The 17,354-nt window shown below is 39.0% G+C and overlaps 1 protein-coding gene across 5 annotated transcripts in view; it reads right to left on the bottom strand.

Annotated features, from left to right (window-relative positions):
* Positions 1-17,354, bottom strand: part of ANO3 (anoctamin 3) — a 370,397-nt gene that overhangs the window by 19,682 nt on the left and 333,361 nt on the right. For all 5 annotated transcript variants that reach the window (XM_045016234.1, XM_045016231.1, XM_045016232.1 and 2 more), the window contains 4 exons: positions 9,138-9,220; positions 7,613-7,753; positions 6,906-7,070; positions 4,836-4,872 (listed from right to left, as the gene is read on the bottom strand). In XM_045016234.1, the coding sequence (XP_044872169.1) occupies positions 4,836-4,872; positions 6,906-7,070; positions 7,613-7,753; positions 9,138-9,220 (426 nt within the window). The remainder of the gene's footprint in view (positions 1-4,835; positions 4,873-6,905; positions 7,071-7,612; positions 7,754-9,137; positions 9,221-17,354) is intronic.

Genomic DNA, 17,354 nt, shown 5'->3' with positions numbered 1-17,354 from the left:
GTAAAAGGTTATTTTTTCCCTCAGTACAGTGTGCAGTGAGAGGGCCACAAAACTCCTACCCCAGCTATGACCAGCATGGTTCTATGCACAAATCAAAAATGGTGTCCCTGAGCTGTGCAACACCACAGAACTTCCAGCGAAAGCTTCATTCTCCATTTTGATGGTTCTCTTTATGAATTCAGTTTGAATCTTCAATTTTTTTAATCCTTTGAGACATGTTGAGATGCCTTGATTCTTCTCTTAGTACATTTCCCAGACCCGAGGAAGAGCTCTGCGTAGCTCAAAAATTTGACCCTCTCACCAACAGAAGTTGGTCCAGTAAAAGATATTACCTTACCCACCGTAACTCTTTGATTCTCCTCAGCAGTTGTGCAGGATAGTGCTTAGCATCAGCAACTCAATACACAATGGCATGGTAGACAAGCAGTGAAGTGATCAGAACTGGCAGCAACCTCTCCCTATCTGCTTCTCAAACATTTTCATGCCTTATTCCATGCTACTCCTTATGTATGGGAACATATTCCCTCATTGTGTCCACAGGGACACTACTCTCTCATCAACACTCAACTCTGTCATGATGCCTCTAAGGTGTTAAGCATTTGACAACAGCATGGAGGCAGATGGAATGAATTGGTTCTTTATTTATATTTTTAACTACAAATATAAATCTGCATAGAAAAACCTCAAAGATTTTATTTAATTCCTCACTTTCACTCTTTGCAAGTAGATTTTAGGATTTTTAGGGCACGAATTCTCTCTTAATTAGAACTGGTTGTTAATTATTGAAATTTGCAATTTTGACATTTTTCACGAAAATTTCAAATTGCTTTTAAAAAACTAATTATGCTATAAAGTATGTGGATAAGTGATTTAGATTCACCATGAAATCAGTAAATACATTTTGGAGTGTTTAAAATAGATGTAGTCACGTTGTTTTAGTGAAAAAACAACTATTTTTTTCTTTGAGTTCTTTAATAGAAACCCTTTCAGAGTCTAGGTGTGGGCTGTTTAACTAGAACAAGCAGAATTAATTAACTGAGATAGGGTGCGTGCACTTTTCAAACACTGGATGGGATATTCAATGCTCTAAAGTTTATATGGTTGCTTAGGGACAAAATAAACAAACATTATAAGGATGTGGTTTGCATTTCGTTGGAAGATCCCAGCCTGTTGACACCAGTTATTGTTTTTTTCTTCCCTTCCTTTTATTTATTGTAATGAGGGCTTGGCTACACTTGCAGATGTAGAGCACTGGGAGTTAAGCCAGCCCTTGGAGACAGCAGCAGGGAAAGCATTGCCATGTGTTTACAATATTAGCTGCAAGTGCAGTGGCGTGGCCACATTAGCAGCTCTTGCACTGCCACAGAGAGCAGTACATTGTGGTAGCTATCCCAGTGTGCAAGTCGCTGCAGTGTGCTTTTGAAATGGGGGGGTGGAGTGTGACAAGGATTGTGTTGTGTGTATGTAGGGGGAGAGACAGTGTGTTTTGGGGGACAGAGAATGTGTCAGTATGCTGTCTTGTAAATTCAGACAGCAGCAGGGGGAAACCCCGAAATCAGCCCCCAGCTCCCTCCCCCACCTCTCTCTCTCACACACACGCAGGTCTCAGCAGCAGCAGTATTCCACAGTAATGGTTTGCTTTGTCCTGGAGCAGATAAGCATGCTGGCTGTCAGAAACAGAGCTTTGAAAGGGGATAGCTGCATGCCTGCATCCAAGTTCAAAACAATGACCAGAATGGCCACTTGACTTCAGGGGATTATGGGATGTTTCTGGAGGCCAATCACAGCACAATAATGCAACACAGCATCCATACTGACATCCCGGTGCTACAGCCAGGGCACAGCAAGCTCTATCTTTCTCGTGGAGGTGGATGACCAGGAATGCTCTAGCTGCAGAGTCCAGGTGCTCTAAGTGCCTTGCCAGTGTGGACATCTCAGAAGTTAGAGCGCATGAGATCAGCCCTGGGTGCCCTAACTTGCAAGTGTAGCCAAGCCCTGCGTTCAGGAAGTATCTAGGAACACTAGGGCAATAAAAAGTCATTCTACCATAGGTGAAAAGTAGTAAACTGTGTTCTGGCCCAACTCAGAAAATGTTGCAGTGAATTTAAATGTGCTTTTAAATTTTTATGTTAATTTTAGTTTTATTTTAGTTCTGTTTTAATTGGAGCTATGAATGAGTGAACACTTTCCTATCTGTTTGTCTATAGGCAGACCTTGCAGTTTACCTGCATCTGAACACCAGAATTTGTCTTGAGAAAGGACGTTAGTTCTAAAAACTGGCACTGGATTTCTTAGGCAGGGTTAATGGTGTCTGTCATCCAGCTGTGTAGCATATTTGTTAGAAGGGCTGTCATTGGGTAATACTGATTCCTATCACCACTGGCCTTATGTAAGACCTCCGATTGACTGGTGTTTAGGCCCATTTAGGTTTTACAGTTAGGGTAGGGCCGCTCGGACTTTGGAGAATTATTTGTGTGTGTGTGCGCGCAGAGGCCAGTAATGGAATGAGGCTAGTTGTTTTTCAACTGCAGCCACAAATGACTTATTGCTCTTAGGAATTACTTTGTGAAGTTCTGTTCAGTTAAGTTGCAGTGTTTTGGCTAGTTCCATATTATATATATAAAATAAATAAATAAATATATATATATAAAAATGGTCTGTCCTCACTAGTTCTTGCCTTCAGCATTCTTGTGACTGACCTGTACACTTTCCTCAATAATAAGCACTTTTCCAAAGTCTATTGTGTATGGAAAGAAAACTTACATCATCATGACCTACTTCTGCAGGACCAGAAGCTATATTATGAAAGGGATAACTGATGCTCTATTACACCAGATGTCAAAAGGACTTTTCATGTATAATAGAAAAAACAGCTCTAGCAAATCAAAGCTTTGTTCTCTCTCATTCCCCTGTGGTATTCAACAAAGTGCTTTGATAGAAACATTTAGACATTTACAAACAGTTAGGGTAAAATCTGAGTTTAACTGGGCACAAGATTATATAAACTAACTTGGATGAGTCCAATGACTATCAAACTTTTGTGGGTCCTTCCAAACCCCTGGTCATTTATCAATTAGTAAGTAAAGTGGAGTTTCATGTAAAGCACTACTACTAAATGTAGGGCATCAAGTGCCTGAGTTAAAACTTTTTTGTAGTCTCTTCTGTATGGAGAATTACCATGTCTTTAGTATTGCACATGTACAAATCCTGCAGCCTCCTGTTAAATTGAAAGACAGTTCTTTTTGTGAATTACAGCATAATCAACTATATCAGGGATCGGCAACCTTTCAGAAGTGGTGTGCTGAGTCTTCATTTAGTCACTAATTTAAGGTTTCGTGTGCCAGTAATACATTTTAACATTTTTAGAAGGTCTCTTTCTATAAGTCTATAATATATAACTAAACTATTATTGTATGTAAAGTAAATAAGGCTTTTAAAATGTTTAGGAAGCTTCATTTAAAATTAAATTAAAATGCAGAGCCCCCTGGACTGGTGGCCAGGATCCGAGTAGTGTGAGTGCCACTGAAAATCAGCTTGTGTGCCGACTTCGGCACATGTGCCATAGGTTGCCTACCCCTGAACTATATCATTAAATTGGATAGAACACATCAGATGAAATGTTAAGGATAAAATGTTCACACAGCACCAGATTGGAAATTTAAAAATTAGCTTCTCCGATCACAACTTTTTTGACTGAATTGTGATTGGAAGTTTTATTATTAGTTTCTTTTTAAAAAGAGTCAAAATTACTGCTGGTCAAAAATTTGATGGAAAGATTTTCCAGTGGAAAATGCCATTTTGCCGAAACCAAACAACTTTAAGTGGGAATGTGTCAATTTTGACATTTAGTTTAAAAAATTTTATATATCATTTTGATAAGGTCAAAACATTCCTATTACACATTTTTAGATGGAATATTTTGCTTTGTTTGTAACTTTTTAAAGTATAATATAAAATAAAAACACTAAGAAGTTGAAACTGAAACATTTCAATTAACCCTAAATGATTTTTTTTGAAAAATTCAGGGGAAATTTTGAATGTTTTTGTTGTATCCCAATTCGAAATGAAAACAAAATGTCAAAATCAGGAAATTGTTCATGAAATGTAAATCCCAGGTCTCACACAGCACTAGTCAGAATATTTGTCTGGAAAAGGGAGAGGATTTTTTTTCCACTGAGACCAATGAACATGGCACAATCCTAATCTGATACATCTCCCCTTTCTATTCTTTTCAGGCTTCCAACTTTGCCTGACAGCATTTGAAAATGAAAAAGAATTAATCCTGGGGCACAAAATGTTAACAATTCTGATACAGCTGGATGAAAATCAAAAGTTATCTGTATTTAGGTGAAGGAACAATTTAGGCTTTGACTGTACAATCTGATCCCACACAGGGGTGACACCTGAGCGCATCAAGAGCTCCACTGAATTCAATGGGATTCCATATGGATATTAGCTGTCCCCCTATACTAAGCAGACTGCAAGATGAGGGCTTCTAGAAATGGCCCACCGTTGCACAGTTCATCTGTGATCCAAACTTCTCTAAGGTCTGACGTGGGGTGGGTTTAGAGGGGTGAGGGAAGGGGCATCTCCTGACCTAGGGATTTGGTCATCTCTAGTGGCCATTTACCAACAATTTTCTCCCCCCAGCTTTTTTTTTTTTTTAAACAGATGGTAGGTAATAGTTTTCTCTGTAGTTGGTAGGCAGTTAATAGTTTGGGAAAGGACACCACAGTACTATGCATGTTAAAAATGTTTTTGATGATTTGATATTGAAATACAAAGTTACACAGTATAACTGATGAGGAGTATGGCAGCATTAAAGATGCACCTACCTAAATCTGTTAGGAGATAGGCAACTTTTTCATATACCTGAAATAGAAATAAGAAACAGCATAAATTATAGCAAAGATTATATATTGTTAAAATATCAGGATATCTATTAAATAATGAATAAAAATAAGCATTTGAAGGAAACAAGAATTTAACTGTCCTACAACATCAAGATAATTGGGATGAGGGCAAGAAGATGCAAGAATCTTAATTATTTGCAATGAAAAAAGTATTCATTTATTTTAGTCCCTCTTTTCCCTCTAGTCCCTCTTGGCTAATTATCCACAAACACAATTAGATTTTTATGTTCATAGCTTGAATTTATCTATTTAATGATTTATAGAAATATATTGCCGTCCACAGAATGCTCAAATTATTTGCAATTTATCATTTGCTATTTACTCTGTGTGACTGGTCACTTAAGTTTGCAGATGGTATTGATCTATTTTCTGATTGGATGTGTCCATATCTACAAAGATTTTGAGATGGCTGTAGGAATACTTTTCATGCAAATACATATTAACAAAAATATTAATGTATAAACAGATATCTGCATGAGCATTCGTGAGTTTTCCCCTTATTGTTAGGAATAAATGTATGTGACTGGTCTGAAAGTAGAGAGAAGCCACAGATTTGTCACACTAGGATTTCCTTTTACATTCATTTGTACATGGAGTCATTGAATTAGCATTTGCCTTACTTGTCTATTTAATAGTACAGTCATGATCCCCACCCATTCTTCTAAAACAAACTTCAGCCCTAACACAGAACTGACTTTGTAAAAGCACAAATGTTCCCAGGAGTGTCTCCATGTTTTCAGAAGCAGCAAAGAATCCTGTGGCACCTTATAGACTAACAGACGTTTTGCAGCATGAGCTTTCGTGGGTGAATACCCACTTCTTCGGATGCAAGACAGTTAGTCTGCTTCTACAGAACCAGACTAACACAGCTACCCCTCTGATCCATGTTTTCAATAGCTTTGTTTTGCTTGTGCACTTGGTATGTATTTTTCATGACCCGGAAATAGGATAATTAATAATTTCAAAAAGAAGTTTGGAGAGACTGTTTTGAAGAATGCTATCTACTTAGTAGATAACAGAAGAAATTACAATACCACATAATTTCTAATCTTTACCTATTTACACTTCTAATTTCATAGTAGAGAAATGATGAACAACATCAGTAGTGACAGAGGACATTTAATACCAATATGAAATCTGCTAATACAGTAGACATTTTAACTTATAAACATGTATTTTAGTAGAAAAAAGCTAAACTAAAACCATATTCTGCAACACCTCTAAGATTTAAAATGTTGATAACAAAGCTGAGTTGAAAAGTAGAAATGGGAGAATCTTGATTTCATTATTAGGAACCTTTTTAAATTTGGGAGAGGTTCTAGAATTCTCAGTTAGGAAGAACACCACTTCATTTCATTTAGACCGAATAGATTTATTTCCTCTGCTTTTGTAAAATTACTGAAAATAATTGTGAAGTATTTTGTGAAACATCTGGAGGTTTTTGGAACACTTTACATTTATTGTGAAGTCCTAAATTTGTAGATGCTCTTCCCCTCTCACACATCCCCTATTGGATATGGCACTGATGTCACAATTCCAAATTGGATAGCCGTGGATTTTGCTAATATAAAAATGGTGTTCTGTGTCATCACTGAGACTTAGTGGTACGATCAAATATTTGTAGTGAGGAACTGCACAGGCAGCTCAAAAACCATTGAAACAACAGCATGCTATGAAACAAAAGCAATTGCAACACCTTCTCTGAATGTTATTGTAAATAATGCAAATAAACAACATGCAGACATTTTTCTATATAAATTAATAAAATACATGTTTAGGAAGACAAGAATGTGTTAAACAATCAGCTATTTGTAACAAAATGGTTACAAAACTGTTACAGTACTGAAATGTGCAGAGAGTTTATAAACTGTTTTTGTTTCACTCTATTACCAAAGTTACTTGAGTTACAATTATACAGTAACTAGTTTTTAAAAAATGCAATGTATCACTTAAAATCCTCTCCCCCTTTTAAAAAGTTTTAAAAAAACTTACCACATTAAGTGACATGATGATCATGAAATTGATACAGACTCCAGTGCCAGATGTTGCAAACTGCCAGTACTTTTTGATAAAATACCACTGGAAGGATGCAAATTGTTCCATAACTACTAGGCGATAGACCACAACTGCAAACACTGCAGTAAGTACCAAAGAAATCTGCAGTAAAATAAATGCATGTGTAATTAGAAGAATAAAATACCTATTAAAATAATCAGCTGAAATACAGATCAATAGATTGTTGAGTGCTCTTAAAAAGGAGAGAGCCCAATTTTTTTCACGGAGCAGTCTTAGATTAAAGACAAAATACTAGACTGCTGAAACAAAAATCGTTGTTACTATATAAAGACAAATGCTGACTATATTATATTTTTGCTAATTTCTAAAGGTGCAACCTCCACCAACACACCCAAGAACCCCAAACCACCACCAATCCATCAAACATTAACAAGATGGATTTGATCTCACTTACACATTACGCCACTGTAACTCCATTAACTTTAGTGGAAGCACTCCTGATTTACATTGGTTGATATCAAAATAAGGCCTAGAGTGGCCTTCCAATATCATTAGAGACTTAACCATGAAGAACAGGAGTATTTATGCTTATGCTCAAATAAATTTGTTAGTCTCTAAGGTGCCACAAGTACTCCTGTTCTTTTTGCGGATACAGACTAACATGGCTGCTACTCAAACTTTACCATGAAGAATATTCCTGAGACAGACACCATCAGTCGACTAAGTTTATCAGGGAAGGGTTGAAAAGGTTCAGGTTTTCCTGTGATGGGATTTACTCGTTCCACTTGGGAATATTTCGCTTCAAACTGGGGGCGCAGCTCTTCCTGCAATGACATAGATTTGCTTCAATTTAAGTAGCAAAGCATCAGGCGTTCAGTATAAACATTCTACATTGATAATGACTGGCAGTTGCATAGCTCCCTTCATCCCAAAGTGCTTCACATATTTTTAAAGTAAATATCCAAATAACTGCTCTTGAAAGAGACTGAATTGGAGAGCCTCCAAGACACTTCATTACATTCACATGGAGATCAGGAGCAGCACAAATCATGGCGGTAAAAGTTTTCCCTCACTCACCAGACAAGGTGCTATAAGAATCACTTCCAGGGGTGAAAGAGAGTTGGGTTGCCATGTAGATTTGATCACTGGTTTCTCTGTTGAGATGGCTAAGAAAACTGTTGTGGTGGTGATTTTTGTGATGTGGAAAATGTTCATTAGGAACTAGACTAACATCAGCTCATCTCCAAGAGGTTCCAGAAGAGCCATGAGGGGAAAATGACTTTGGGCCTCAATTAATTTGGACCAAATTTCACTCATTATCCTAGAGGTGAGTAGCATTAACTTCCATTACATCAATGTTCACTTGTGACTTACAGAGCAAATTTCATGGGATGTTCAAAGGGATAGAACTACTTGCTGGTGCCCATGGCAGACTGAAATAGGGTGAGCTGGCCCTTTAAGAGTGGTTCAAGGTCTAGGCTCTGGCCCTTTTCCAGAATGGATTGATTCTGGGCTGAATCAGGAACTTGTGGTGCAAAGGGATCATGAGAGTTGAAGGCTGATTAGCAGTGAATGCAGGAAAAGGGATCAGGTCCCTGCTGTGTTTGGGTTTCTAGCTCCAAATAGCATACTCTTCCCTAGCCACTGAGGTGGGCTCTTTGTCTGGAGGGATCCAATAACAGAATGCCACACAATACTTCTTGATTCTTCCATGGTCTCCTCTTTGTGGGGAGAAGGGAGCTCTTTTTATCCATGACCTTGTTCCCAGAATACTTTGCTGCACATTCAACAGTCCCTCAGGTCTACAAGTTCCAGAATCCCTTAGCTTTAAGCCTTTAAGCTACACTGGGATAGGGCCACAGCTGGCACCTAAATCCCTCTTAAAGGGCCTGCTTACTCCAGACAGATATTCCTGGCTGCCCCCATCACACTTTGCTAAATATGGGCACTTGGAATTTTTTTTTATTATTTTCATACCCTGCTTAAACAAAAGGAGTACCATTGCCCTTCCGACAGAAGGGAAGAATGATCTTTGCCAAGAGAAGAGTAGTATTTTAATTTGGATGCAACTCTACTTCCAAGATACATTATTGATCTATTGCCCCAGTGTTATATAGCGAATTCAATTGTCCTAGCAAAGCATGACACATTATTACTTGATGATCTTGTTATCAACACAATGATTAGATTGCTTATTTGCGATCTTACCTCTTCATCCTCCCAGTCTATGAGATCCCAGTCATAGGTGAGCACAGCTCTCCGCCTTTTCCAAAACTCTAGAAACACTGTAGCTGTGGAAACCATTAGGTTTTTTATATTTTTCACAGTTAAAACATGGGTTTAAAAACATAGAGGCATGATAATCTTAAATATATTACTTGATCTCTAATTATTTATGCAGAAAATATTATTTTATTTTGCATATTATATATAAAAAGAGACCCCATCTAAGTTACAGAAGGGGAGAGTGTGCACAAGAACCATTACCCCATTCATACCGTGAAAGGGCTTGCCAGTATTGCAATTCCATGATACAGAGAATGTAAGGAGTGATTTCTCCATGTGCCCAAGGGGAATGGGACCAGTGCACCAGTCAAGTTCCATAAAACAGGCACCTATGCACAACCTTGGGTGGCTTCCCCAGAATTCCCTTTGAAGCAGTATCACTCTGCATTGTTTCAACATGTGGCTAAGCCTAAAAAGCACAAAAAAGGCCTGGGTTTATTCAGTGCCACTGTTTTCAAAACTAATACTGTTAGGCACCTAAATCCACATTTAACCATCAAAGTAAGTGGCCTAATTTTCAGAGGTACAGTATTGAACAGCAAAACCACACTTATGTTTTGCCTTTCTCCTGGTTTCTGCCTTGTAAATAAGAAAAGCATTTTTATATCGCTGCCACCTTTCCAGCATTCATTGCTGCCCTTACAGCTCCCATTGTCCTTCTGGACTACAAGTTCCAGAATGACAGATGTGATGAAACTCTCAGGTGAGAGAGGCATAAAATGGATGAGCGAAGTGGTTACAGCAATATGGCATTCTCAGTTAGGAAGAACACCACTTATGGCATAACAAAAGAATTCCTGAAGACTGGTGCAACTCTACCTTGGTCTCAATACATAAGAAGAGCAGCATTCATGAATATGGAACTATTGAGGGATAACGTTAGTGAAGCATGAAATGAAGATACTAGAACACATCTTGAATGCTAAAATTAGGAGAATAGTGGAATCTTTCCTCCAACAAGAACAGTTTGGCTTTAGGAAAGGACAAAAAACCACAGATGCCGTGTTTGCAATTCATCAAGAGATAGACCAGGGGTAGGCAACCTATGGCACGAGTACCGAAGGCGGCACATGAATTGATTTTCAGCAGCGCTCACGCTGCCTGGTAACCTTAAATTAGAGTGAATAAATGAAGACTCGGCACACCACTTCTGAAAGGTTGCTGACCCCTGAGATAGACAAAAGGCTAAGCACTAGCAGGACAGCTTTTTGCTTTTATAGACCTAGAAAACGCATATGATCAATTGGACAGAAGGATGCTTACACTAGTGCTGAGGAAATATGGAGAGTCTGAGGATTTAAATAACTATCATGAAATATACACCTCTACCTCGATATAACGCTGTCCTTGGGAGCCAAAAAATCTTACCGTGTTATAGGTGAAACTGCGTTATATTGAACTTGCTTTGATCAACCAGAGTGTGCAGCCTTGCCCCCACCCCCAGAGCACTGCTTTACCGCCTTATATCTGATTTTGTGTTATATCGGGTGGCGTTATATCAAGGTAGCGGTGTACTATATAGGTCATTAAAACAATTATCAGAATGTGTTTTGGAACAAGTCCCTCTGAAGTGAAAGTCAGACTGCAACAGGGCTTGGGCCTCAGTGCCACTGCTGTTTATCATATTGATGGATTATGTCAGCAGGAAGATCCCAACAGGAAAAGGCGAGAAGCTGCTATATGCAGATGACATTGAAATAAAGGCATCCTCAAAAGACCACCTAAATGCCAGCTAAGCTGGCATGGGTTGAAAATGAACATGACTAAAACTGAGGTCATGCGGGTCAATAGAGATGCCACAGGGAAACAGGATGTAGAGATTAATGGAGCACATGACTGAACAGACTGACCAGTTCAAGTACCTTGATGACTGGGTTATGGAAGATGGCAAGTGTGAACATGGCATACAGTCCAGACTGGGGAGTGCTGGAAGAGTGTGGACTAACATCTCAGGGGTTGCATATGACAAGTGTATGTCACGGAGACTGAAAGCCAAGCTGTACAGAACAATGGAGCACACACCCCACAATGCTGTACCGTGCAGAAGCATGGGTAGTAAAGAGACAGTAGATTCAGGGCCAACAGGTTCAAGATGAGGTGTCTGCGTGCAATCAAAAGAGTGCATAAAGAGATAGATTTTAAAATGAAGCATTAGAATGGAAATTGAAGTGTGATGTGGCTGACAAAATCTAGGAAATGCAACTTTGCTGGTTCAGTCACATACAGAGGATGAATGAAAAGGACCTGGTGAGGATAGCATGGCAGGAGTGGGTGGTAGGAAAGAGACTCCAAGAAAAGTCAAGGAAGTGGTGGATGGATTGCATCAAAGGAGACGGTAAGCAGGTGGACTTTATTGCTTCCTCGGCCAGAAGATAATGGTGGATGCTTTCATGACAACCTGACCTCAGATGATGAGACAAGGGGAAGAGGAAGAAAAACTACAAGTGCCAGAAGACACTGCTTGCTTGAGTTGGCTTCATGTGTTACACATAATGTTGGCACAGGCCCACCTATCACTCACTCTGGGAAGTATGGATGGCTTTCAGTCTGTCAGTGATCCAACTGATGATCAATCAAAGCCTTTTTAAAAGCGTCTTGCACAATCCTTAATTACTCACAACAGAAAAAGGATGGTGGCTATAGGTATTTGAGCAGAAAAGGTTGATTGTGTAAAAAGGCTAGTGATTCTATTTAAATATGACTTTACATGTACTAAAAGATTTTCATTTTTAAAGGGGGAAAAATGGGCAATGACTGTTCTGAAATGAGACACTGGAAAATGGGGAAAAAAAGATTCCAATGTTATTTTTTAAAATAAGTGTTGAATCTTTTGTGAAAAAACCATCAGGCTACACAGACTAGGGACTCAGAGATCAAGTCCCTAAAAGTCATAGTGGATGGTATTTTCAAAATGGCCTAAGTAATTTAAAAACTTAATATCCATTGGCTTGCAACTGGACTTGGGCTCCAAGACACTTGGGCCCTTTTGAAATTGCACCCAATTACTTATTTCAGTAACCCTATGAATAGCAGGCAGAACCCTGATTTGGTAAAGCCAAGCAATAAAATCCAACACTGCAAGCTGGTTGTTACATTTTGTGCGTGTGTGTGTGTTTATGTTAAAGTTATTAACATACTTCCTTTAAAATAAGATTAAGAGATTGTGCATGTTACATAATATTTCCTTTCTGACCCTCAATTTGGTTGATAATGTTAGAATCCAGTGAAATAAACAGTTGGGGTCAGATTCTGCCACCATTGCTCACACTGCAGAGAATTTCACTATACACGTAGCACACCTGGATTTCACTTGACTCTGACTAAAAGATGCCTATCCTGCCCCTGGATTACAAATACACCCTTACAGGAGTTCTTCCACTTCTCCACTGGGTTGAGCACTTCATATGAGAGCGAGACACCCACCCACCCACCCTCACACAGACACACAACTTCTTTTAGGGACTATATCCCCCAGGCAACATCTCTTTCTACCACAGCCTGTTTCCTAACATGTTTCCTTTTGCAGAGATGTAGGAAAGGCTCTTCAGAGTACCGGAGAGTCTGTAGACCACAGTGTGAGAACCACTGCATTACTGGATTACATACTTTCCAGCTGTCAATATAAAATAAGTTTCCTTACTATAAAGTGGGTTTCTCCTTATCTCCTGAATGATTGGTGATCAACTGATAATGGGAGCTGTAGTGTATTAGTAATGAACCAAAAGAACTAGTAAGTGTATTAGTTAGGCTAATTTTATCTCTGGTATAACTCCACTGAACATAAGAATGGCCACACTGGGTCAGACCAATGGTCCATCTAGCCCAGTATCCTGTCTTCCGACAGGGGTCAATGCCAAATGCTTCAGAGGGAACAAACAGAACAGGGCAATTATTGTGTGATCCATTCGCGGTCATTTAGTCACAGCTTCTAGCAGTCAGAGGCTTAGGGACACACAGATCATGGGGCTGCATCTTTGACCATCTTGGCTAATAGAAACATGGCATCTGTGGTTCCTTGTCCTTTCCTAAAGCCAAGTTATTCTTGCTTGAGGAAAGGTTCCACTGTTCTCCTAATCTCAGCATCCTCTCCATGAATTTTTTTTTCCAACCCAAATTTACTTTTGGCCTTCACAGCATCCCCTGGCAACAAGTTCTACAGGTTGACTGTGCATTGTGTGAAGAAGTACTTCCTCTTGTTGATTGTTCCTTATGTTTGCTTGTTATGTTTAAGTACTTCTGGATGCTGCCTATTAATTTCATTGGGTGACCCTGGTTCTTGTGTTATGTGAAGGGATAAATACCATTTATTCACTTTCTCTAAACCATTCATGATTTTATAGACCTCAAGATAGAAGACTTCATGACTGAAGTTACACCAGCAATTAACTGGGCCCATTACTAACCTGTCATATGTAACTTGGTAATAATTTGCAGTTTGTCATGACTTTACCAACTCCTGAAGAGTAAATTACTATGGTCTCTAGTTTCCCTCAGCCTACATGGGTATTTTAATCCCCACAATTGCTACCACCAGTCAATATCTCCTTTTCTTGTATGAAGTCAGTGTCTATTTTTTTGTGTGGCTATACAGCTTGATTATACCAAGTTGCCACTCTTCCCCTTCCCATTAGGGTGACCAGATGTCCTGATTTTATAGGGACAGTCCCGATATTTGAGACTCTCTCTTATATAGGTGCCTATTATCCCCCACTTCCTGTCCCGATTTTTCACACTTTCTATCTGGTCACTCTACTTCCCATTGCACCTTTAGTCCCATTGCTGTGTGTGATTATTGCTCTTCCCCTTCCACCTTTTATGCTGGGTGGAAGAAGGAATCGCAGGTATCTACATAACTCATTTTAGTGAGGTATAGAAGTTAATGCATTTCTCATCATGAACTGCTGCTTTAATACAGAGGTGAAACAACATGAAAACCATAGGTATGGGAAACCAGAAATGAATGTGAACAAGTCTCATAGCCACAATGAAGGGACAATAACAGGGCAAGAATGATTTGAAAGTGGAGGTTCTGTGATTTGAATGATTTGAAAGTGGAGGAACATCTACTTAGTGGCTGTTCCCATGCCTTAAGATAGGTATTTTCATTAGCAGTAGAATCTTCAAATGAACAAAACAGTTGGTTTTTAAAAGAAATCTCATCACATTCACGGCAATCAAAACGCACTACATAGGCACTATAATTACTTGTGTGAACTACATGTAGTTTACTTCCATGTGTAAAATAAATCTATTGCCTAAGTTTAGTTACAACTTGCTCTCAATGAGCTAGAAATATTTCCTGATATATAAAAGTCAATTACAGTTACTCCATGTGTATGTCACTCCGTTGGGCTAATACGGCTTGAGCAGCCCCTCACCAATTTCCACGAGTGCAGCTCTACCAGCTGTTGCAGTGATGAGAGTGCTAATGTAGGTATTGATGGTGTTTTAACTGATCTTGTCATCTAACCCTGTTCAGAATACATCTAGATGATATAGTAGGTAAAATAGTAGCAAGCTGTTAGAGACTTGTCTACAGTAGAGCTCCCAATGTTGCTACTGCAGGTAGGTATGGGGTTAAATTAAAATTAGGTCCCAGATCTGCAATTAACACTGTATGGACTGACCCATGCACCTGTGAGGAGCCACACTGGCTTCAGGAGGGTTCCATGTAGGTGCAGGAGTGTCTGCATGGGACTTGCATCTAGTGCAAATAAGAGCTATCACTAATATGCAAATGACGACACTGGAGAAAGGCATGAAATAGTAGTTGCACTTGATTCCTTCAAAAATTTCAAGTGGAAACAAAAGCGCCATGGTATTCCACTCATGGAGTTATTCAGACATTACTGGAACACCTCTGTGTCCCTCTCCAAAACATACCAGTCTAGAATAAATAAAAATATAATTACAGTAGCAAGTAGTCCTGACTACTTCAGTATGTAAAAAGTTAAACTGTGCATGTTTGCCTTCCCCCACCCCCATTTGCTCTAAATCTACCCCCAAGATTATATATAGCATGTAAAAAAGGGTCCGACATGCAAGATTCAGATCTGAATCTGATTATTATTTCCCCCCAAAATCTGGGTTTATGGTTTGATTTACCAAATTTGGATCTAAATCTGCATTTCAAATCCCTTCAAATTAGGAGGGTAATTGGACCCAGGGGTTTGGGCTAATGCACAACAGCATGTACATATATATATTTAGTAGAAAGTTGATGTATATTAAGAGTATGCCATAGTATAATTAACTTTTGCTTATTCATCTTCTACAAACATTTCTCTTCAAACCCTAAAAATGGCCATATTGGGTCTAGCCCCATATCCTCTCTTCTGACAGTGGCCAATGCCAGATGCGTCAGAGGGAATGACCAGAACAGGTAATCATCAAGTGATCCATCAAACAAACAGCAAACAAACAGAGGCTAGGGACACCATCCCTGCCCATCTTGGCTAATAGCTATTGATGGACCTATCCTCCATGAATTTATCTAAAACCTTTTTGAACCCTGTTATAGTCTTGGCCTTCACAACATCCTCCGGCAAGGAGTTCCATCGGTTACTATTTCAGTTTGGAATACATGTACAGTAAAAAAAGTGTGTCTCGACAGAAAACTACAAGGGTTCTTTATTAAAATGGCTGCTGTCTAATTAAGAGAAGACCAATACCCCATATAGTTTATAGAAATTTGATACCCTTGTCGAAACGTCAATCTAAAGATTTTGTAATCTTCACAGAATCAATGGGCACTTGTCTACCCACTTTACAATGAAACCTGTAATTTCTGTGAACTCTGTAATGGTAGCTCTTAAAGACAACTGAGAAGCAGGTTAGTCTGGTTCTCAGGTGTTCTATTACACACACGGAAATACAGCCCCACCTAGTTAAGTTTCTACAGTGCATTCCTGATGAGCGTGACAGCTGCATTTACAGTACCTTCATTCTACTGTGTTCACTAAACTAATTGCACTCTGTGCCACAGAAGTATTTCAAACCTACCTGCATATACTGTAGCGCTAAAAGGTAAGTGTATTTTTGTTAATGAATTTGGCTAAGTAATCACAGCAGCATTGATTTTTTTTACAAGATATTTCGGTGAATGTAGGGACTGGGTAACCAATTCATAGCAAAACTACCCCATAAGGAAAACATTAAAAGACAAATTAATTTGGGCCAGTAATTCCAAAAGTTAACAGCAAAGATAGGCAGAGATGTAAGACCCATAAAGAGAAGATGCAAATATTTCATTGTACTTCAAAGTTTGCTGATAATTGCTTTTCCTGCACTTTTAAGAAGTGATTTTAGCAAGTAACTTTAGGATTTGCTCTTAATGAACTAAGTCTAGGAATCGACAGCCTGAGTCTGTCTACCTGGGCTGGGAGGCGTAGTTGCATCTGCAGTGTAGACATACTCTAGGAGTTTTGCCGTTGACTTCTATGAGGCCAGGATTTCACTGTGTGTATGCACATATGCATGTAGAGGAAGAGCCATATACAGTAGGAATACTACCAAAAAAGATCAATAAAATAAAGTCAGTGCTTTAAGTGTCATTAACCACAGTGTGACATGGATTTTCACTAGCCTTTCTCCTGGGTATTCAGTTTTAAGCAAAATAAAACTAGTAAAAATATGTGCTAAGCCCAAACCTTGTTCAAAATTATATTCAATTTCAAAGTGATAAGCTACCAATGTCAAATGGTTTATTTAGGGATCTGTATGTAGTTCCATCTATATGCCCTGATCCTGCAATGAGATGCCTGCAGATGGACCCGTGCCTGACTTTAGTAGGGCTCCACACTAAGAGAGGGCATGCACACATGTCATTGAAGGATTGGGACCATAATGAGGGAAGAGTCTAAGTCAGAGAGTCTGATTCAAATATCACTTACACAGCTTTGACCTTAGTGTGATTTCAGTGTAGTTATTTACAGGTGCCAGCAAGATCAGAATCATCAGATCACTTCTCCTTTTAAAAGATATTTTACAATTAGTGGCTCAAGCTAACAGGAAAATTCTTTAGATTCTGGCTAATCTTCTGTTCATCAGATTTTGGCTAGTCCAAGGTGCTGGAGCTGCAATATCTGCAGTTGTCCTATAATACCACTGTTTGCATATTAAGCTCTAAGGGGAATGAGT

The sequence above is a fragment of the Mauremys mutica genome, chromosome 4 (genome assembly GCF_020497125.1).
Source record: "Mauremys mutica isolate MM-2020 ecotype Southern chromosome 4, ASM2049712v1, whole genome shotgun sequence".
NCBI lineage: Eukaryota > Metazoa > Chordata > Testudines > Geoemydidae > Mauremys > Mauremys mutica.
Note: the sequence above shows the minus strand (reverse complement) of the source record. Positions and strands in the feature narration are given on the sequence as shown.